The 23,661-nt window shown below is 49.5% G+C and overlaps 1 protein-coding gene across 12 annotated transcripts in view; it reads right to left on the bottom strand.

Annotated features, from left to right (window-relative positions):
• LOC144178022 (papilin-like) overlaps nucleotides 1–23,661 on the bottom strand; it is a 758,094-nt gene that overhangs the window by 73,935 nt on the left and 660,498 nt on the right. For 10 of the 12 annotated variants that reach the window (XM_077705608.1, XM_077705588.1, XM_077705615.1 and 7 more), the window contains one exon: nucleotides 10,479–10,676. The exons of the other annotated variants lie outside the window; for them this stretch is intronic. In XM_077705608.1, the coding sequence (XP_077561734.1) occupies nucleotides 10,479–10,676 (198 nt within the window). The remainder of the gene's footprint in view (nucleotides 1–10,478; nucleotides 10,677–23,661) is intronic. 12 annotated transcript variants of the gene reach the window in all.

Below are 23,661 nucleotides of genomic sequence, written 5' to 3'. Positions count from 1 at the left end.
GTCACCGACCGCGTCGTCGAGCCTTTGTCCTGCACGCCCCTGACGCGCCAGCGCTCCCGGGACACGTCAATGACTCGGCCGTACGGTGCCAACGCCGCGCGAACGTCGTCGTCCGGAACATTGTGAAGGAGCCAGTGTATCTTGAGGCGCACGTCTTGATTTGCGGGGTCGATGACGATACACCGGCGCTCCTTGACCCTGACGTCGTCGCACGAGAGCATCCTCTTAACCCCGGCGTCGTCCTTGAAGGTGACGGCCCACACATGATTCATCTGATACGCCCCCAAGGCAACCACCTCGGGGAGCAGAGTCAGATGAGCCAACATGTCCCGGAATTCTTCCACTCGATAAGGCCGAGCACGTACGTCAGCATGAATAAAAACTGTGTTCAAAACACATCGTCCTGTCGGTAACATAGGCAGTGAAACTGGGTAATCGTCAGCGTCCTGTTCAAAAAGCCTGTTTCCGCGACCAGTCATGGTCGCACTAACCGCTCCAGCGGAGCCAAGCATCCTGCGGCCGCTCACGAGCGTAACCGGAAGCAGAATCCACGCCACGGACGCGACGCTGATGTCAGTGTTAGTAACGCGCCTTATATCTTTAACGCATTCAAACTACGTCGTCAGCGGCGTGCGTTGGCGACTCAGCGGCGTTATAGCGGCTGCAACAACCCTTAACGGTCCACTTTAGCGACCACAAGGCGGTCGTAATGACCGTCGCATACAACGACAACACAAACAAGTGCTGAAATAAATACTGTCGTTTCACTTTACTTTGCGTGTGTGTGTGTGTGTGTGCGTGATTACATTCCCTCTCGAACATCTCTCGAACATACACGTTAATTCACCAAGATTTCCGCAGAGGGACAAACGAGGCGTGTTAAAACGAACGTGATCACGAGGGGGTGTTAATGTAACTAACGGGCAAAATGCCACCAAACTTCAACAAACTCCCCCTCATAGCATCACCCCGTGCTTCGCACTTCCTCATACTCCCCTTCGGGGAAATGCGGGGGAATTTTTATTTGTCTGCTTCGTGAAAGGCCTCGTGAATTTGTATTACCTTTTTTGTTCAATAAGGAGGTGCCGGTCAGTGCTAGAGCCAGAGTCTCCTTAATGCAACCCATATTTTTGTTTGAAAAGGGCCTTGACAACTTTTTTTTGAACCACCCATTGTGCCAGGTGTGAAGACAAATGTTGACCGTGCCCTTGCCAACACAGGAAAACCTGGGATTAGGGCGCCACCAGAGCGAACGGCGGAATTTCTGACACTGAACAGGCACAAGGCGTTATACAGGAGGCTATGGTACGATTCACACTTGCACACGCGCATAAAACGCTTTATGAACCGCCGATTCCTCTTCCGCTGCAGTGGAGCACCACTTGCGCCCCTGCCATATGTCTTACCGCTAGTACCACCAAAGGCCACCACACCGCAGTGAAAAAAGCGGATTAGACGGCTGTCCGAAGGCGTATTGCTTTGTGTTTGAGCCCCTTATTGAGTAATTAATGATGAATATTTCGCAACTCGCCGAACTCAAAGTTCCCTTCAACATTATTTATTTATTTATTTTAATTTTTTCACATACTGCAGTCCTTTTATGGGCTATAGCAGGAGTGGTTGAAATACAGAGGTGTGGTTGCAAATGCATAACTTCAGACAACAAAAAATACAATATACACACCTATACACAAGGCAATTCCATTCAGAACAAAATCCCGATACCAATGTGCACAGAAAAATCGTTATACATCCAATTAGTGGGCACTGCAAAATGGGGCGCACATACCAACACAACAAAGCAAGGAACTATTGATTACACACGACTTTCAAGAAAAGGCAGAAATTGATTTAGCGATGCACTCCTAATCTCACCCGGCAGTAAATTCCACTGTTCTGTCGTTCTTGGAAAAAAAACTAAATTTGAATACATTGGTGCGTTTGAAATTTGAATTATGGTGGGTTTAAAATTTGAATTAAATTTGAATTATGGAGCGTTAGACTGTCTCAAACTGGGCACGTTGCTTTAGAAGCAATTGCCTAAGAAGGAATATTTTATATTTATGGTTTGCTTTCTACCCAGAAAGCCTAAATATATTTCAAGGCAAAAAAAAATTCCAGAAACGTGCGTACCCTTACATAGGCCTAAGGTGACCTTATTCATGTGAAAAGCAAAGTGAAATTTCAAACCAGCTAAAAATTATTACACGTATCATATATGATACAGTGGGCTTGATTGATTGATTGTGGGGGTTTAACGCGCCGACGCAACGCAGGCGATGAGGCGCGCCGTAGTGGAGGGCTCCGGATTAATTTTGACCACCTGGGGATCTTTAACGTGCGCCAAAATCTCGTACACACGGGCGTTTTTGCTTTTCGCCTCCATCAGAAAAGCGGCCGCCGCGGCCAATACAGTGGGCTCTTCTGCTATCTCCTTGCCAGCTGCAGAAATTTGGCTTGTGGTATTCGAAGAAGCAGTTGCATTGCATGTTCAGGCGGAGAGTGATATTCTATTCCGCCTACACAACTTTGCTAAGCGTGCTAGCGCTTCGTACACAGCGCCTGCATCGTAGTCGCTTGCCGGTCACAAGTAGAAGATGCCCAACCCCCGTCTCTTCGAACGTCATCTCTGGGCTGACTGGGCGCGACCTTCGTCTTCTTCACAGAAGGAGGCGGGCGACTATTCGGCCGTCCTCTTGGCGCTTTCTGATATGCTGGCTATGAATGTCTTCAGCTTCAGTGGCCGCTCCTTCAACTGATGGCTGTGGCGCCTGTGGGCATTCCACACATGCACGACGCAGATGAAGATAGCATGGTTTATTAGATACATGTACCAGCGCCTGGAGCAAATCTTGTACTTGGACGGAGACACCTGATGGTTATGCTGGCCCCCCTTAAACTGTTGTAAACACGAACAATTGGAGAGGACACGTCAACTGGACTTAGGCCTTGCGGTCATACCGTTTCACCTGTTGGATGGGCTGTTTGTATGACTGCTTTTGACCAATCCCTTTCCCAATTTTTGTACGCACGGTCATCATCGCTGGTCTTTGAGGAGTTCAGCACGGCTAGTGGAATGTAATATGCATATTCACTTTCTGACAAGTCCCTGACATCGCTAACAGCTTCGCCAGCGAAAATGTGGTCAATATGTTCCTAACTTCTGGCCCTTGAAAATCAACGAATAGCAAACACCGAAAATGTGTATTCTTGAAAGCTGTTTCGTAAAGCGTACCAAATGCGATACGACAATTGTGCTATCAATGACAGCCATCTGTACCAAATATGTAACACAAAATCTTCAAGCAACTCTTAAAAGGGGCCGCGCCTCAAACACAACAATGAAGAGAGAATTTTGGTCTCGCAACATTTTCTGAAGAAGAGGTCAAACATTTAAAACGATACGGTAAAATACTCACTAGTTTCTTACTAAAATGACGCCGGTGGGACGCCACTGTGCGAGCTCCCGGTCCGGACATTTTTCTCCAGCTGGCAGCAGGCCCGTGCCAGCGCCTGTCTAACTACTCACGCGAGAAAACTTCGTCGGGGTATCAAAATGATAATGGAGCTTTGGTCTTGGCCTAATGCGATTTATCGTCACTTTTCGGCGTCTCAAACATCACGTACCAAATTTGATACCATGGGCGCTGTGGGGTGACCAACGTGTTCCTAGAATCAAGGTGTACCTAACCAACGTGTACCTAGAATCAAGTAATCTTTGTTTATGTGACTAATCCACATTCGTTTGGCTTCTAATTGACCGCAAGGGTCTTTTAAACTATAAAATGTTTAGTTCTGGCTTATATGAAGTGCCACACTGTCACTTGTGTGTAGGACAAACTAATACTCTTCGCATGCATTCATTTTCCAGGGAGTGTGACCACCGGAGGGTATTTTTTGGCCATGCGATCCCCATGAGTAGAACTTTGCTTCAGCACAGCAACACTGGAAAACCGACCACCATATGCGCCATTCAACCAAGAGGCAGTGCCTTTCGATCACAACTTCACTGTTTAAACCTCCAGTCATACGAAGCACCCACGGGGGTTGGGAAGTGATAATACCTCCCAAACGCTTTCTGTAATAATTGCGTCAATTCTGTCGGTGTTCTCTAACAGCTCAATAGACACCCGCCGCAGTGTTTCGTGGACTAAGACCTTGTGCTTCTGAGCCTAAAGACATTGAGGGTTCGATCCTTGGCTTGATGGCTGCTTTTCAGATGGAAATCGAAAGCGCCTGCATGTCGATATTTCGGCGCACGCTAAAGATCGACAAGCGGTCAAAATTAGTCCGGAGCACCGCTCTACGGCACGCACCATACATGAGCTGGAGCTTCGGCACGTTAATACCCACCCCGCCGCACCACGTCTACCCCCTAAGCAGCCCAGATGGTACGCATCCTACCACCGACCCTTTACCCACAAAGAAAACAACGGGATACACACTAACCCACAATTCTTTACTAGCCCACCTGTCCATCTTGCGGGACGCACGACGCTCACCACCACTCCGTATGTGAATGCCCCTCAGAACCAATTTCCCTTTCCATCCCGTAAACTCCGGGAGCAGATAATGCGCGACCCGGGGGAGCAGGGGAAGTCTTGATCACCTCCCGGGCCTTGGCGGTGTTGTGCCAGAGCGCCCAGCCGAAATTCGCTGCACGGGGCGACGCGCCGACGGGGGGACCGAGTCGCGCCGCGAAATAAACGCCCGCGGAAGACATGCTCAAACTTGCAGCAGACGCAGAGTCGCCTCTCCTTTTCCCCCCCGAACGGCTGGGCCGTATCATGCCTCGGGCAAACGGCCCGCGGCAAACACGTCGCTACATGCCTGGAGGCAGCGGCGTTGGATGACGCAATCGCTCCGCCTCCATTCGTCGGATGCAAACTCCGGCCAGCGAGAGTCCTGATTAGAGCGATTCAAACGGCTCGCAGCTGTAACGGACTCCGGGGGTATAAAAACTACCCGGGAGCACAGCAAGCGCGGAACTTTTCAGAGGCACCTAGGGGAGACGTGCTGTCGCCTTTGTGCGGGCCATGTAACGCGGTTGTTACCCTTGTACATACTGTATATAAATATTGCTTCAACTTTTCTTCTTCACGAGAACTTCATTGCTTTGCTCTGTGCCGCGTCGACAGCGGACGGAACAAAGCAACGTCGCTACACCGGACTGCGCTCGGATGTCCAGTCGCAACAGTGGTGGCTGCGGTGAGAGGGCCCAGTCCCTAGAGTTGTGACTGCGTCGGCATAGCTGAATCCCAACAGTGGATGGCAGCTGCGGGATCGACGGGCAACGGCTGCTACCTAGTGCGGCAAGGGCTCCATGGTCGCTCTCACTCCACCAGACTTCGCTAGCACAGGTTATAGTAGTTTAGAGAAGGGCTGTGTGAAGTATAGGAACGGCAGCTGATAGCTGATAGCTGATAGCAGATAGTATAGGAACGGCAGGGGAATTCTAACATGGGCAAGCAGCAAGACGCTAGTGCAAACAATGGAGGACCTTAAAGTGAAGGAACGCATTGAAGTTTGCGAGGAGCTAGGCCTTGACTTAGGCTGTTCGAAACGGAAGACGCGATCCTTGAGGTCACGCGGAAGGAGAACGTAATGGTTGAGGAAGTGAATGAGGCAAGGGATGAAATCAAAGAGCACCGTAAGCGCGATGAGGCCGAAAAAAGAGAGCAACGTGACTGCGAGGAGGTCGAATGGCAGAAGCACAGGGAGGAAGCCGAAGCCGAAAGGCAGAAACGGAGGGATCAAGCCGAAAGGCAGGAACGGAGACAGCAAGCCGAGATGCAGGAACGGAGAGAGCAAACCGAAAGGCAAGAGCGGCTCGAGTTGATGAGGCTGGAGTTGAGGCTCCAGTGGTGTTCAGGAGGTAGCTTAGTCGAGCCGCCAACGGCTGAAGCGTTTCACGTCATCCCCATCGGCGGGGAAACGAAGCTGCACGCACCGTGCAAGGCGAACTCGATATTGTCCCCCGTCCTCAATGGCTGTCATGCAATCAAGGTAGCGCGCAGCTCTAACTTTCACCCGCATTCCAACCCAGTGGAGAAAATGCACTCAATGTGAAAGCGAAAGTTTAACGCCGTCTGCTTTGAGCGAAAACGCGATTGGGAGAGATGCGTGCCCGCCGCTCTGTTCGCTTTGAAGTCAGCTCCACACGAGATTACGGGCGTCAGCCCTGCGAAGCTTGTATATGACCAGGGAAAGAGAACATGTTGTAAATGGGGAAACGAGCCTGGGGTGAAGAGCTACTGCCTTCGTTTCCCCGTTCGGAACAGTCCGTGCCGTACTGTTGATCTTCGGTCTCAAAAACGCGCCGTATTGCCTCTGAGAACCAATGGATCGTGTGTTTCGTGGCCTGTCTGAGTACGCGCTCTCTTAACTCGACGATGTCGCCATCTTTTCTAACCCATAATAAGAGCATGTAGAGCACTTAGCGTCTTGCCTAGCAGGCTCAAAGAAGGAGGCGTAACAATCAAACCTTCAAAGTGTCGCATAGGATGCACCGAAGGGACTTAGCTAGGGGATGTGGTGAAGCGGGGCCGACGCAGACCGTCAGAAGTCAAAGTTGCCGCAATAGTGAACTATCGCCGACCAACCGCGAAGCTTTTTTGGGTTTGGCTGGATATTATCAGCATTGTGTTAAAGATTAATCCACACTTGCTATTCCTCTGACTGACGCTCTTAGAAAGACTGACCAAGTAAAGGTGGAATGGGACACAAAGAAGGAGGACGCTTTTCAAACGCTGAAACGAGCCCTGAGCGAAGAGCGTGTTTTAATGGCCCCCGACATTTTAAAGGGTTTCGTGATTCAGTGCCATTCGAGTGATCGTGGCATGGGAGCTGTACTATGCCAAGAGGAGGCGAACGGCCGGGAACGGCCAGTTTTTCACTTACGTCAACCCCTTTTAGCTTATGGGAGCAAAATCACTGCCCTCATTTGCTGCCTCAGTTGATTATTTCCGCACCACGTGATTTCAAGCAAACAACCTTAGTTATGATCATTTCATGTCATGTGTTATCTTTGACACATAGTTTGAGTTGTTATCTTAAGAGCCCTGCGTCCCGCATGTGCCTCTTGGTGTAGAGGGTTCAAATTGTGGATAGATTCTTAGCTAGGAGAGTTTATCAGGTTGTTGGAGTCTGGTGTTCTGACGGAGGACAGAGGATGCTTGTATGTCCTGGGTATTGCCTGTTGTAGGTCGGTTCTTTGCAAGCTCCAGAACGATGAGTGACCGGTGCTGAAAAACGAGACGGGAAGACCCGGGGGAAGCTGGTCGAGACACCTGGGCAGCACGTCGATGCACCTGTGATCCGGACCTGGCAGGTGGTACCTGCTTGTGGAAAGGAGAGTGGAGCCGCTCTTTTCCAGGAGCACTGCTGGGGAACCTGCATCAGCCTGGGGAACTAGCGCGCCCAGAATTCGAGCCACGTGGAGGAGCTCGCCTTCCTGGCGCATTCTCTTGCGGCGGGGCTGCTGTTGTGTCAGAGCGCGCAGCCTAAACTCGCTGCTCGGGGCGACGCGCCGACAGCGGGGCCGATTCCCGCCTCGAACAGACCGCCCGCGGCAGACATGCCCAAACTTGCAGGCGACCTATAGTCGCCTCTCCTCTTCCCCTCTCAACAGCTGGGCCGAACGAACGGCCTGCAGCAGACACACCGGTACATGCCTGGGGCTTTGGCTGACTCAATCGCTTCGCTTACATCTGCGGTTTGAAACTTCGGCCAGCGAGGGACCTTATTGGAGTGATTCAAACCGCTCGGGGCTGTAACGGACTTCTGGGGAAATAAAACCCGCCCGGAAGCACAGCGAGCTTGACACTTTTCGGAGGCACCCAGTAGAGACGTGTTGCCACCTAAGTGCGAGCCATGTAACGCGGTTGTTATCCTTGTGTATACTGTATTGGCGGTGCGATGTTTGAATGGCGCCCCCTGGCTCTCACATCAGCTTAGAAACTCGCGCCGCTGTCGTATGCTACACTTGCACCACTGCTACACTCGCCCCGCTGTCGTCCGCTTGTGAGAGGAAGCAGCGCCTGTGCTAGAAATCAGTCGCTTTTATGCTTCAGTGCATTAAGAAGCGTATTTCCACTAATTCAGTACCTTTTCCAACTTCTGACACCTCTCAACAATTTCAAGCTACATCCAGCAATAGTTTGCAACACCCGAGGGGAGAAAGAACAACTTTCATCAGAGCAGCAATCAGATAATCGTGTGTAACTCGTCCTTTTCAGCTTATTTGCGAGGTTCACTGCTCTGAGTTCTTCGGTAAGTATTCAAAATGCGTAGGTTTTCCTACAGCATTTTTGAAATGTTCTGACGAAGACTCAATAGTCCAATGCTACGTGCCAAGCAACGGGCCTGTGCATCGCACACGCGCATTGCACAGCAGAAAATAAAGCGGCTGTCTTTTGTTGTTGACTCGTATCAGATGAATGTTTTATTTTTTTTCTGTGCCCAACGCATTATTTTTTTGCACCGTCACAAACGTCTCATTAGTTTTGGGGATGTTCGGTAGGCTCACAAAGATCGTGTGGATATTTTCTTCAGGCTGTATGGCATAGACTTCCTTCTTCACAAATTGGCTTTCGTTATTGCTGCGTGCAAGAAGGTGCATATCCGCAGCGTGCGTTGTTTATTCACATGCAAATACAGTCAGAAGGTTTGTGCTAAGCCGCCGCGAAACGGCGCAGGCAACGCTGCCCAGGGTACTTTCGGCGGCTTTTGTGCTCCGAATTTCTATTTTAACTATCGTTATAGTAACAAACTGAATCTCAACCCGTACAGTTATTGAACTGTGTTGAGGGCTTGATATACCCGCTAACGAATGCAATAGATAGTGTCACGAGAAGACGATGAAGAGGGCAACGCAGCGTGGCTCGGTAATCCCAGCCTACGACGTCTGTGCGCTCTGCCTGCGCGGGCTCTGGCTTGGCCGCCATGTAAATAATCTGTGAATAGATCGTTCGACTGTCTCATCGTTCATGTCGTCTGTTCTGCCGCCACGCTACATTTTGGTGAGGTGCGGGTCCCTCCCCGTGCTGGCCGCAGCTGCACACCTCATCGGCATCGTCGCAATCTTCCAGGGGGCGTGACCCACATCGGAAGCCCCAGCCCCGCCGCTACCAGCACTCGACGACGTTCCCCCCGCCCCGTATCCCCAGCCCGAGACCAGCCGATTCAGAACCGCCAAGACCCGATGACGTGACCAGACGACGATTACGTGTCCCCAGCCCAGTAGTCCGACGTGGTTCCGGATACCTTCGACGTTTCGTCTGTGCCTTGACAAGGTCGTGTCGCGGGACCAGGCATCGCCTACATCATCATCATTTTATGTGGCGGCAAGGTCTTCATTGTACATTGTCATCTCATCTTTCGTCCTCACCACATCGCACAATACGGCGGCGTCGCTTTCTACCGGGGGGCCATGTCACGAGAAGACGATGAAGAGGGCAACGCAGCGTGGCTCGATAAACCCAGCCTACGACGACGAAGATCTGTCTGTGCGCTCTGCCTGCGCGGGCCCTGGCTTGGCCGCCATGTAAATAATCTGTAAATAGGTCGTTCGACTGTCTGACCGTTCATGTCGTCTGTCCTGCCGCCACGCTACAAGAGTATACGTTCCGGTTTTCAGTATAAGAATAATTGAAACCGATGAACCCTTGTTTGGCACGGTTGTAAAAACTGTTTTACCTTAGAAACGATTGCCGGGGATCGCAATGTCTTCTGCCAAAGCCGACAGCACCGAAGGCCTGGACTTGGTCTTGCGTTAATTTTGCATTTTCGCTGTGGTCGGTTATTAGGCTCTGGCTGTCCCTTTGTTCGAAAGATTGCTTAATACAGAGGCTGACGCCTAGCTCCTACTCTCCGCGCTCCACACAGGACCGGCTTCGTGGAATGGGCCGACGCCGGCAGTGTTGTTTCTTCCGGAGCGGTATTTAAAACTATACTTTAAATTAAGCACTAAGCTAGTGTATGTGATTTTAAGTATTTCTTGTGATAAAAAGTTGCGCATATGCAAAATCTGGTCAGAACAAGCATCAAAGGTCAAGCGTGCGCAAAGAAACACCAGGGAGAGTGCTCCCGAGTGTAGCAGACGACAAATGCGACAGTCTCTCAGCCGACGTCACGGAGACGCGTTTCGCAGCACTGCGCGGGGTCGCGCTCACCGCCAATATAAGTGTTGCTTCAACTTCTCGTCGGCTCGAGAACTTCATCGCTCTGCTCTGCGCCACGTCGATAGCGGACGGAGCAAGGCAACGTCACTACACCGGACTGCGCTCGCATGGGCAGTCGCAACAGTGGTGGATGCGGTGATAGGGCGGAGTACCAAGAGTGGTGACAGCGTCGAAATGGCTCATTCCCAACAGCGGTCGCGTCAGCCCTCTTGGCCTCACCCACCCTAATACATGATCCTGAAAGACCAGTAAAGCCTTTCTGTCTCCCTCTCAAACTTTGTTTCAAAGAAAGCTCACCAAAGCAGGTGAGATTGCAGCCAGCCACTGTGCGGAAGTTGTTGTCGTTGCCGCCGCAGCCGTTGTAGTAAAAACGCATGCACTGCTCCTTTTGCACATCGTAGTAGAACCGCATCTCCATCGACGCGCTCGTCGCTTCGGAGCTGCCGCTGTCCGAAGGGCGGCAGTGGCCCTCGTCCAGAGGCTGGTGGCACAGCTCTGGTTCACCGCATGCAAAAGATAAGAACAAACGACGTTGGGGAACATGGTTGCACCAAAAAAAGAAAGCATACACGCTCAGCGCACGAATAATACAACGAAAAGAACGAGCTCCACAAACAGGCACTCTTTTCTGCGGAATAATAGCAGATGCACGCGGTGATGAAATACTGCTGAGCTAATGGAATCAATAAGGCCATTGTTAGTCCGAATTACTAAAAATGAAACAATCACACGCATATTTGATCATCACGTACGTATTTATGTATGTATGTATGGTATATGGATGTATATATATATATATATATACTTGAGAAAATGGTAGACGCACGATTAAAAACAAAAACAGTGGTTTACTGACGTTTCGACTGCGGGACCAGTCTTCATCTTGAGTATGTATATATATATATATATATATATATATATATATATATATATATATATATATATATATATATATATATATATATATATATATCAAAGTTGCAGTGCTTATTGCCAGTGCTGTTTGGCGTTTTAACAGTGTTTTTATAGTGCCGAATGAGGTATGATTGCCTTTTTTTTATGCAGGGATAAATAATTGCAAATTCAAGCCGAGAAAAATTGCGCCGTTTTTTCCGGATTTCCGGATGCGCCGTTTTTTCCGGACTTGAATTTTCAATTATTTATTCCTGCATAAAAAAAAGGCAATCATACCTCATTCGGCACTATAAAAACACTGTTAAAACGCCAAACAGCACTGGCAATAAGGACTGCAACTTTGATATGTGTCCTTACGGAATCCCTCGTCCCGTACGTCTCTGTTCTACAAAATATATATATATATATATATATATATCTGACTACCGCTCACTGACTGACCTCATTCTGGAATCTCGACCGAACATTTCCACTATTAACGCCAGTCTCATTCTTCCCCGCTCCGCTAACCGCCGCCGCGACTACCGCATCTCTCGCTTCGCTCGCTGCTGCAACGAAAAGGCACGCCGTTTCAACTCACTTCTCCGCGAATTTTGCCGCCACTCACGCTTTGGCCGCTTCGTCGATCATGGCTTTGCGAACCTTCCAGCCTGCCGAGTACTCGCTGCGGACGGCTTACACCCGAGCTTCGAGGGTGTGGCCTTGTTGGCCGGCCACATTCGTGCACTCTGCTTCATGCAACGGCGCTGCAATCCTCTGGGCTGGCGCGACTTCGCATGCACCGCCGACCCACTTGCAGCCCGGCTTTCTTGCCAAATGACAGCGACTTTCCACCACTGCCTCCAATTCTATCCAGTGTAAGGACCCCGGAGCAGTGTCGTGCCAGCAGCCCACCGCCACCGCCCCCCAGAAGCACCGCAACCACGGCGCCCCGGGCGAGCGCCAGCGCCCCAACCCCGAAGTCCACGGACGAGCGTCGCGCCAGCGACATGCCAACCCCTAATAGCAAACGTGCAGCGGCCACAACGCCCCGAGGGAACGCTCGCGGCGACACTACGAAGCTCCCTGACCAGCGCCGCACCAACACCATGCCACGCCCAACCTCTGCATCTTCAGCGACTGCCGAGCCCACGAAAACCAACAGCAGCGCGTCCGCCGGGCCTTCCGGGGTCCAAAATCCAGCCCTCCGTGCCACATGCCCTTACAACCTTCGAAAGAATCGGCGTAGCAGCAACTGACTACAACACAAAAAAACAGGTGACGCAGCCTCCTTCCCCGTTTCAAGACAGTTTTTAAAGCTAAGAAAAATCACCGAAAAGGGCATTAGTTCCGAATTGCACGTTTCCGCTCTTGCACAGTACTTGACTGCCGCGGTCGCTCCCAGGGGTCTTAGGATTAGAATAAAACCTGCTACTACCGAACTCTCCCCGTCCAACATGAATAAGTGGAAACAGGTACTCGATAAAGCATCTTTACAATTAACTGAAATAATCCTCAATCACTACGAAACTACGGCCCATTCTCTCCGAAAGAAAGAGGAACTACTTAGTCAGGAACTAAGCAAAAGAGAGTTGAACCTTTTAAGCAACTACGAATCTAAGACGGCCTCCGCCATATCCCGAACAAAAGACCGAAAGTTTAACCGAGATAAGATTTCTAACACTGGCCACATGCGTAAGAACCTAACAAGCTCCGGCACTAGTAACTGCCCCCACTCTGACAATACGGCCGATAAGGTCACTACGACTGTAATAAATGCTTCGACTACTGCACCCCAAACTGTTCAGTTAAACCCCTGTACTAATAATTTTTCCTCGCCTGCCGTCACAAAAGAAAACCTTACCGGGAATGTAATGAACCTTTCAAGTATAACCCTCTCCCCAGCTCAGATGAACGTCTTGTCAAAGGGCCTAAACTTTTGCCCGGCTACTGGTGGTTTTGATGAATTTCAACTTTTTAAGTACTTAGATAACTTCGCCAGAAACATGAGGCTACGGGAATACGAAGAAGATCGCGGAACCCTACCTAGCTATAAGCACTGGACCCCTCCCACACAGCGTGATAGTTGCCTCGACATGTACATCAAAGCTGTCCAACGCGATGTGCGAAAAGCATACCAAACACAAATTTCTTTCCAACACAACATGACTACCAACGAAACGAAAGCCCTAGAGGAACTCGCAAGCTGTCCCGACATAATTATTAAAACTGCCGACAAGGGAGGCGCAATCGTAATCCTTGACAAAACCGACTATGTTAACGAGGCCAATAAGCAACTATCAGTATCGACGTCCTATAAAGCAGTACCCAATGATCCCACTCAATACTATAAGCAAATTGTCAAAGATAAACTTACCGAGCTTGTTAAAAATAAAACAATAAATGAAACCACGGCTCGTTCCCTGATCCCCTTAAGCCCAGTAGCCGGTAAATTCTATCTTCTTCCAAAGATTCACAAGGTGAACAACCCAGGGCGCCCAATTGTTTCTGGCATTGCCACTGTTACCGAAAACCTCTCGCGCTATGTGGATAATCTCATTTGCGACATTCCGCCCAGCTTTCCCTCCTTCATTAAGGATACCAATGACTTTCTCTCAGACATCTCAAAAATCGAAATTCCTGATGACTGCCTTCTAGTCACCCTCGATGTTGCGTCACTCTATACTAACATCCCCCATGAAGATGCCATCGCCGCTGTATCCCTTGCGTATGAGCAGTCATCGTTCGACAAACCTATCGATTCTTCTGCTCTCCAAACCTTCCTTAGGCTTATTCTTGAACCTAACAATTTTGAGTTCAACGGAGTTCATTACGTGCAAGTCAGCGGAACGTCAATGGAAACTCGAATCGGACCTAACTACGCCAATATCTTTATGGCTCACCTCGAATCAAACTTTCTTGACACCCAAAATTTAAAGCCAGTGTACTATAAAAGGTATATTGATGACATATTCATGATCTGGCAACACGGTGAGGCGGAGCTCCTCACCTTCATTGAGGCATTTAACCTTGCCCATCCTAGTATATCCCTTGCTCATTCCTATTCGGAACACAGTGTAAACTTTCTGGACGTCACCGTTACTACCTTCGAAGGTCGGCTTCAAACTAAACTGTATAGAAAACCGACAGACACGCGGCAGTATTTGCACTTCCGAAGTAGCCATGTCAGACACTGCAAGACAGCAATACCTTACAGCCAAGCCCACCGATTTAGGAGAATTTGCTCAAACCAAGCCGACTTTGACTCAAACTGTCGAGAACTCAAGACCGCCCTCCTGAATAAAAAATACCCGGAAAAAGTTATCGACGACGCTATTGTGCGAGCCAACCAATTAGGCCATAACGTAATCTGTAAGAAAAAAGCCCCGAACGGGAACCCGCAAACTAACTTAGTTTTAACCCACTCATCCTCCGCTCCAAGAGTGTCAACAGTGCTAAAAAAAACCTCACAATATCCTAATGCAAAGTGACCGCTTAAAAAGCATATTCCCCGAACCACCACGCGTTGTCTACCGGCGTAACAAGAATTTAGATGACTTTCTTACTATACTCGGTGACAACTTAAGAACGGCACCGGAAGTTGCTGCTGTGCCTTATCACCGTAGCCGGATGTTTCTCCGCGTGGCGCAAGTAGGGCGTTACTGGAAATATTTTGAACATGGCGTGAGCCGTTCCCGTGATTTTTTGGACCTAATATGCTTATAAACGATTCCAGTGACGACAAACAAACTGCGTGAGACAAGGCAGACGATATCACGCTTTCATAGCAAACCACTTTCAAAACGCGCGCGCACTGACGTCACGGGTCCGGCGCTTTGGCGGAGTGATACACTACATGAGGCGGTGCCGTTCTTGAGTTGTAACCGAGTATAACTCTCGCATCAACCGACCGGCAACTACTGGCTGCATGCCCTGCAATAAACCCTGATGTAAAGTATGCCCACACATGACCACTACACAGCGCGCCACCAGCACGGCTTCAGACTACTACGTAAATGTAAAAGGTAACTTTAACTGTGACTCCGCTAATGTCGCATATCTTCTAGAGTGCACTGTTTGTAGGCAACAATATATCGGCCAAACTGAAACGCCCTTCCGAATACGGTTCACTAATCACCGCTTTCACGCAAAAAGCTGCACTTATTTGCCCCTGTCAAGACATGTGAACAGTCCTGGGCATGCATTTGAACATCTTAAAGCAACGATTTTAGAATCCGCCTTCAAAACGCACCACGACCGCGAGGTTCGGGAATCTTATATCATTTATAAGTTTGGGTCAGCCACACTTGGGAAAAATGAAAGTTACGGAAAACTAACGTGCTTATCCCTCGATTGAAATTGGCGGCTTCATAATTTTTATAACTATGTTCATTATTCCTACCCTTGAGTTTCCCATCAGAATTCGCAGCAACTCTCCTAATACAGCAACTTTATTAGCCTAAGGCGGCTCAACAATGCCATTTGTCCTGGGGAAGGAGGCCTCGTTCCCACCACCACTTAAGAATGTTTAACTCTTTGTGATCCATTCATGTTTAACCTTTTTCCTGTTCAGTTGCTAGCTTCTGTGAAATGCTCTTTTGCGCCCCCTATATATTCTCTTCATCCGCGGGGGGCACACCCATCTTCGCTTCCACCCCAACCAGTCTCCCCAGCCACTGAATACCTTACTGTATACTCTTCCCTTTCTTTTAAAACCACGGTTGTCCAGTTTCCCGCATTGTCTGAACTTGCAGCCCACGTGGCATACGTTGACCCGTCATGGTGCAACCTTGAACGCTTCTTTGTTAATACGACGCCTTTCCCTCTCGCTCCCCCCCTTTTTTTTCTTTCTTTCTTTTTGTTTTGTTGTTGTTGTAACATAGGCGTAGCCCGACTGTATGCATACTCTCTATTTCCGAAACATTTTCCGCTCCTTCTCACTGTTTTCTGCAAACCTATATCAGAAATGTGTTCCAAATGTTTGCGACAGCAAAATCATGCAACTTTACTGTGATGAAGGCAAGTCCCGTTGCCGCTATGCAAGTAAACCTTGTTTGTTATTGTTCTTGCTGTGTATCCAACTCTTTACTTATACTATTTCTGCGCGCTTTGTGAGTTTTATCTTTCTGTAGATTTATGTATGTATATATAGAAAGATAGGTGGGCAGTCTACAATGCCATAGGAGGCATAGGGGTGTGGTTAGGCTCTTTTTTTTTACTACGGGTAATGAAGTTAACATTTTGTTAAGTATACGGAAGAAAGAAAGAAAGAAAAACAGATGCCCAGAGTGGGGACAGAACCCACGCCTTTCGATTAGATCTCGAATGCCTTACCAATTCGGCTATCTGGGCGACTGTGTTCTCCTTCACTTTCTGGGCTATTTATTTTACTAGAAGTGTATCTGACGCTTGAGTGTGGTAGCCAGCGCCACACTGACTACACGGGGAGAAGGGAACCTTCTTTTGAACCCCTGGGCCGTGACTCGAATGTCCACAGCCTGTCATGAGCGGGTAACTGGCGGGAAACCCTATTATGCTACCAAGGCATCAAGGCTGCCAGAACGGAGACCCTCGCTAGGCTTTCCGAGAATAATATAGTAAGGAAATGAGGGGCTCGTTGAGCAAATATAGAAAGATAGGTGGGCAGTCTACAACGCCAAAGGAGGCATAGGGGTGTGGTTACGCTCTTTTTTTTAGTACGAGTAATGAAATTAACATTTTTTTAAGTATACGGAAGAAAGAAAGAAAGAAAAACACACGCCCAGAGTGGGGACCGAACCCAGGCCTTTCGATTGGATCTCGAATGCCTTACCAATTCGGCTCTCTGGGCGACTGTGTTCTACTTCACTTTCTGGGCTATTTATATTTACTACAAGTGTATCTGACGCTTAAGGGTGGTAGCCAGCGCACCTCTGACTACACGTGGAGAAGGGGACCTTCTTTTCCACCCCTGGGGCGTGACTCGAACGTCTACAGCCTGTCATGAGCGGGTAACTGGCGGGAAGCCCTCTTATGCTACCTAAGCATCAAGGCTGCCAGAACCAGATACAGGCTGTCAGATACACTTGTAGTAAATGTAAATAGCCCAGAAAGTGAAGGAAAACACAGTCGCCCAGATACCCGAAGTGGTAAGGCATTCGAGATTTAATCTTAAGGCGCGGGTTCGGTCCCCACTCTGGGCGTGTGTTTTTATTTCCTTCTTTCTTCCCAATACTTAAAAAAATGTTAACTTCATTTTAACTTCAATTTAACTTCATTTTAACTTCATTTTACTCAAAAAAATATTAACTTCATGTTAACCACACCCCTATGCCTCCTTTGGCGTTGTAGACTGCCCACCTATCTTTCTATATTTCCTCAACGAGCCCCTCATTTAATTACTATATTATTCTGCGAAAGCCTAGCTAGGGTCTCGGTTCTGGCAGCCTTGATGCCTAGGTCGCATAAGAGGGCTTCCCGCCAGTTGCCCGCTCATGACAGGCTGTAGACGTTCGAGTCACGCCCCAGGGGTTGAAAAGAAGGTCCCCTTCTCCCCGTGTAGTCAGAGTGACGCTGGCTACCACCCTCAAGCGTCAGATACAGTTCTAGTAAATATAAATAGCCCAGAAAGTGAAGGAGAACACAGTCTTCCAGATAGCCGAATTGGTAAGGCATTCGAGATCTAATCGAAAGGCGTGGGTTCAGTCCCCACTCTGGGCGCGTGTTTTTCTTTCTTTCTGTTTTTCGTTCTTTGTTTCTTCCATATATTAAAAAAAATGTTAAATTCATTAACCGTAGTAAAAAAAGAGAGTCTAACCACACCCCTATGCCTCCTCTGGCGTTGTAGACTGCCGAGCTATCTTTCTGTATTTCCTCAACGAGACCCTCATTTCCTTAGTATATTATTCTGCGAAAGCCTAGCGAGGGTCTCTGTTCTGGCAGCCTTGATGCCTAGGTAGCATAAGAGGGCTTCCGGCCAGTTACCCGCTCATGACAAGTTGTAGACGTTCGAGTCACGCCCCGGGGGTTAAAAAGAAGGTCCCCTTCTCCCCGTGTAGTCAGAGTGACGCTGGTTACCACCCTCATGCATCAGATACACTTCTAGTAAATATAAATAGCCCAGAAAGTGAAGGAGAACACAGTCACTCAGATAGCCGAATTGGTAAGGCATTCGAGATCTAATCGAAAGGCGTGGGTTCGGTCCCCACTCTGGGCGCGTGTTTTTCTTTCTTTCTTTCTTCCGTATATTTAAAAAAAATGTTACCTTCATTAACCGTAGTCACAAAAAAGAGCCTAACCACACCCCTGTGCCTCCTTTGGCGTTTTAGACTGCCAACCTATCTTTCTGTATAGAAAGTGGAGGGGAAACTAGCCCCACTGATACCGTAGTGGTCCTCGCAACAGACGCGTATTCTGGAGGTCATTGGTTCGGATCCCACCCGGCGGGCATTTTTCTCCACTTTCTTTCCATCTTTTAAAATTCTTTATCTTTTTTTATGACCTACCACATTCTCCACTTTGCTTTCCGAGGTTTTCTTGAATGCCAACCTTTATTTCTGTCTTAATTCAACGAGCCCCTCATTTTCCATTTTCTGATTCGCTACATGCTCAGCGACGGCCTCTTTTCTGGCAGTCTTGGTGCCAAAGGTAGCTTAAGAGGGTTCAACGCTGGTCGACCACTCTCGACATGTCTTGGACACTCGAGTCACGACCCGGGGGTTAAAAAGAACGTCCCCGTCACCCCGAGTAGTCCGACTGGCGCTAGTACAGGAAAGAAAAATTCTTTACATAAATACCCCAGACATTTGTGGGGAAACAGTCCCGCCAGTAGCGTAGTGGTTATCGCACCGGACCGGTATTCTGGAGGTCGTGGGTTCGGATCCCACCCGGCGAGCATTTTTTAACCACTTTCTTCCTGACTCAAAAAATTCTTCATCGGTTTCTATGACGCACCACAACCTCCCCTTTGCTTTCCGAGGTTCTCTTGACTGCCAACCCTTATTTTCTGTCTTATTTCACCGAGCACCTCATTTCCCATTTTCTGATTCGCTACATGCTTAGCGAGGGCCTCTTTTCTGGCAGTGTTGGTGCCAAAGGTAGCTCAAGAGGGTTCAACGCTGGTCGACCACTCTCGACATGTCTTGGACACTCGAGTCACGACCCGGGAGTTAAAAAGGTCTCCCTTCACCCCGAGTAGTCCGAGTGGCACTGGCTACCACCCCCAAGTACAGGAAACAAAAAATACTATAACATAAATACCTTAGAAAGTGGTGGGGAAACAGCCCCGCCGGTAGCGTAGTGGTTATCGCACCAGACCGGTATTCTGGAGGTCGTGGGCTCGGATCCCACCCGGCGAGCATTTTTGCACCACTTTCTTTCTGACTCAAAAATTCTTGATCTGTCTATGACCCACCACAACCTCCCCTTTGCTTTCCGTGGTTTTCTTGACTGCCAAACCTTATTTTCTGTCTATACATATATATATATATATATATATATATATATATATATATATATATATATATATATATATATATATATATATATATATATATATATATTGTGAGCGCTTACTCGTCTACTCGTAGACTCGTGGAACTGTCGTAGACCATGCCTATTCACCGTCCACCGCTGTGGCCAATCTCTCACCTGTACATAACCATTATAATCGTCATCTGTACATGATCATCATCATGAGTGTCTGAGTGGTGGGGTCACGGTCCGATGAGTAAAGGTGGAACCGCTCGATCTGCTGCCTTCCTGAGAGAAGCGCCCTGTCTCCTTACAAGTGGTAGAGGTTCCGCTTTCTCCCGGCCTCTACCTAGTCCAGCTACACCCCTGGAGCTCCGTTCCGGCCGCCTTTTGTCGGCGCGAAGCACTCCGATGGAGCGAGAGAGCGCCCCGAATGCACCCGCTTCTGCCTCGCCGCCATTCCTGGTGACCTGCCACCAGCACGAACCCCCGTTCTTCCGTGGCCTTCGTGGTGACGACGTCGAGGACTGGCTGGAACAATACAACAGGGTCAGCCAGTTTAACAGGTGGGACGACGGCTTTAAGCTTCAAAATGTCGGATTCCAACTGACCAAAGTTGCCGAGACATGGTATTTAAATAACAAGGACAGGCTGACTGATTGGGCTACATTCACCGAAGAGCTTCGCAAGGCTTTCGGCGTTTTGTCCGCTCGCGTGGATGTAGCAAATAAGGCACTTGAAACCCGCATGCAGCATCCCGATGAAACGTACGCGTCGTATATCGAGGATGTCCTTGCTCTTTGCCGTCGCGTTAGCCCAGATATGTCGGAAGGCGACAAAGTCAAGCACGTCCTTAAGGGAACCGCTGATTTTGCCTTTAACGCCCTCGCGCTGCAAAATCCATCAAGCGTGAATGACATCAGGGCCGCGTGTCAGCGCTTTGACCAACTTCACGCGATCCGCCTACAGCCGACTATGGGACTCGCTCGCCAGAGCCAGAGTTGCGAGCTTTGATACGCAGCATCATCCGCGAGGAGCTCCAGCAACAAAGCTCCCTCAACTCCTGTGCTCACGGTGACTGCTGCTCCCAGCCAGCAAATGATTTGCGAGAAGACATCAAAGAAGAGTTGGCGTCAATGACTGGCAGTCCTCGCAACTGTCATCCAGTTGCTCCCATCGGTTCTTCTTACGCGGACGCACTGCAACGACCACCCGTTGTGCCAGTGGACCTTCCGTCACCTCCGACCATGCTCGGCCAGTTAGCAGCCATCTCGCCCCGACGTCCCGTGCAGAGTACTTATTCAAACTGGCGGCCAGGCTTCGCCGTTCGTTCCAACGAACGCCCGGTTTGCTTCTACTGCGGCATTCGAGGCCATATCGCTCGTTTCTGCCGACGACGTCTGCAAGATGAACGGAGAGGCTACGCACCTTACGAACATGACGTCCGCTTCAACTACACCCTTCAAAGACCTGCCTACTCTCCTGGACAGCGCTCTCCGTCCCCTCAAGATTCAATGGACCGTTGGCGCAGTGGTCGTGACTCGAGACGTCGTTCACCCACGCCTCCCCGTCGTTTTGTGTCGCCCATTCGCCCCATGTCTCGTGACCCTGACCTCCAACCGGAAAACTAGGCGCTGCAGTTTCTGGAGGGAAAACTGCATCGTTTGGACTGACTGAAACTCCTCCAGAGCGCCCGTCAAATGTTTTATCTGTGGAAGGGGAAGGAATTTGTGTGCAAGCCTTAGTTGACACCGGAGCCAGCCTTTCTGTTATGGATTCTAATCTGTGTGCTCGTCTACGAAAAGTGAAGACCCCTTACTCTGGCCCTTCGTTATTTAATGCACATGGACATGTTATGCAGCCTGTCGCAAGTTGTACTACACGAGTCTTCATCGGGAAAGATCGTCATCACATCCAATTTGCGGTCCTGTCACAGTGCTCTCATGAACTGATTTTGGGATGGGACTTTCTGTCCTCAGCTTCCGCCGTTATATCCTGTCGCCATCCAGCTATTCAAATTACAGATACAGAGTTTACGGCTGCTGCGAACTTGCGGCATCAGTTTTTGACTTTGAATGCTGACCACGTCCTCCCGCCCGGTTGCGAAGAAGTCCTGTCGGTTTCATCGGACAACATTTTTGAAGGTGACGCGATAGCTTCTCCTGCGAGCCGCTTGATTCCCCGAGGAATCGCCATGTCTACCTGCCTTGTTCGCTTTTCGCGGGGATTTGCCGCTCTGGCAGCGCTCAACACCACCAATGAGCCCATATTGCTACGTAAGGGCATGACCGTTGCCTCAGTAGCCGACAGCGAGCCTCTTTCGATCTTGTCTGACACCGGTACACCTTCGCTCACGCGGCATCGTGCCCCCTCGGACAATGTGCCTGGCATTGCTGCCACTGTTAGCCCAGACCTCACGGCGGCGCAAAGGGAACGATTGCTGACCGTTCTGCGGAAGCACAGCGCATCCTTCGACGTGACTTCCAGCACACTGAAACGTACGTCGGTCGCCGCGCATCGGATTGAAACCGACGGCTCAGCCATTGTACGCCGTCGCCCGTACCGAGTATCTTCGCACGAACGAAAAATTATAGAAGAACAAATTTCCGACATGATAAAGCGCGATGTCATACGCCCCTCATCAAGTTCGTGGTCATCGCCGGTTGTGCTTGTGCAGAAAAAGGATGGTTCAGTTCGATTCTGCGTTGACTACCGTGCGTTAAATAAGATAACTCGTAAGGATGTATACCCGATGCCTCGCATTGATGACGCGTTGGACAGTCTCCAAGGGGCAGAATATTTCTCTAGTCTTGACCTACGCTCTGGATATTGGCAGATCCCGATGCACGAAGAGGACAAAGAAAAAACTGCCTTCGCTACACCAGATGGGCTCTACGAATTCAACGTGATGCCCTTTGGTCTGTGCAACGCTCCAGCTACATTTGAGCGAATGATGGACACTGTGCTCCGTGGGCTCGAATGGAAAAGCTGTCTTTGCTATCTGGACGACATCGTTGTTTTTTCAACTACGTTTCATCAACACCTGCAACGTCTAGATGAAGTGCTTACGTGCCTCTCGAATGCAGGACTGCAGCTGAATACAAAAAAGTGCACTTTCGCCAGCAAATCTATAAAAGTATTGGGACACGTCGTCAGCAAAAATGGAATCCAACCCGACCCAGAGAAAATGTCCGCCGTTCTAAATTTTCCCCGTCCACTACAACAGAAAAACCTTCGCAGCTTCCTCGGGCTAGCATCATATTTTCGCCGCTTCATCCGAAATTTTGCGACTATTGCTTCTCCCCTGCACCACCTCCTGCGCCCTGGCATCGCTTTTGATTGGAATGAGGAGTGAGAACGGGCTTTCCAGTCCCATAAAGTCACCCTACCATCGAATCCAGTGCTTGCCCATTTTGATGATGCTGCGCCAACCATTCTGCACACGGACGCCAGTGGCCAGGGCATCGGAGCAGTCTTGCTACAACTTGACTGTCATCAGCGGGAGCGAGTAGTCGCCTATGCTAGTCGGTCCCTCACGACAGCAGAGCAGAACTACACCATTACAGAGCAGGAGTGCCTCGCTGTTGTGTGGGCCATTCAAAAGTTACATCCTTACTTATACGGCAGGCATTTTACGGTCGTCACGGACCACCACGCGTTATGCTGGTTATCCACGCTCAAGAACCTCTCCGGACGCCTGGGACGTTGGATTCTCCGTCTCCAGCAGTATAATTTTACCGTCGCCTACAAGTCGGGAAAGAAGCACATAGACGCAGACGCCCTTTCACGATGCCCTTTGCCGCAATCGTCTGCCTCTACCTTCCCTGCAAACCACGCCACTCTATCGGTCACACCTATTCTTCATGCAATGGTTGATAATCCAGCTAACCTGCCGGAACTAAAGCGAAGCGACACTTATTGTCGCACTATAATGGACAGGATGCAAGGCTCCACACCACCTCCCAACAGTCGCCTACGTCGACAGCTAAGGAATTTCCGGATTGTGGATGGAGTCCTCCATCGCTGCAGTCATCACCCTGAAGGCAGCAGGTGGGTCCCCGTTGTACCTCTGCCGCTGCGGAGAGCCATCTTAGAGGCGTTTCATGATGACGCCACGGCAGGACATCTTGGTTTC

The sequence above is a fragment of the Haemaphysalis longicornis genome, unplaced genomic scaffold, assembly GCF_048455015.1.
Source record: "Haemaphysalis longicornis isolate Haplotype H1 unplaced genomic scaffold, Haemaphysalis longicornis Haplotype H1 scaffold_1, whole genome shotgun sequence".
In the NCBI taxonomy this organism is placed as follows: domain Eukaryota; kingdom Metazoa; phylum Arthropoda; class Arachnida; order Ixodida; family Ixodidae; genus Haemaphysalis; species Haemaphysalis longicornis.
The sequence above is the reverse complement of the archived record's forward strand: the minus strand, read 5'-3'. Positions and strand labels throughout refer to the sequence as shown.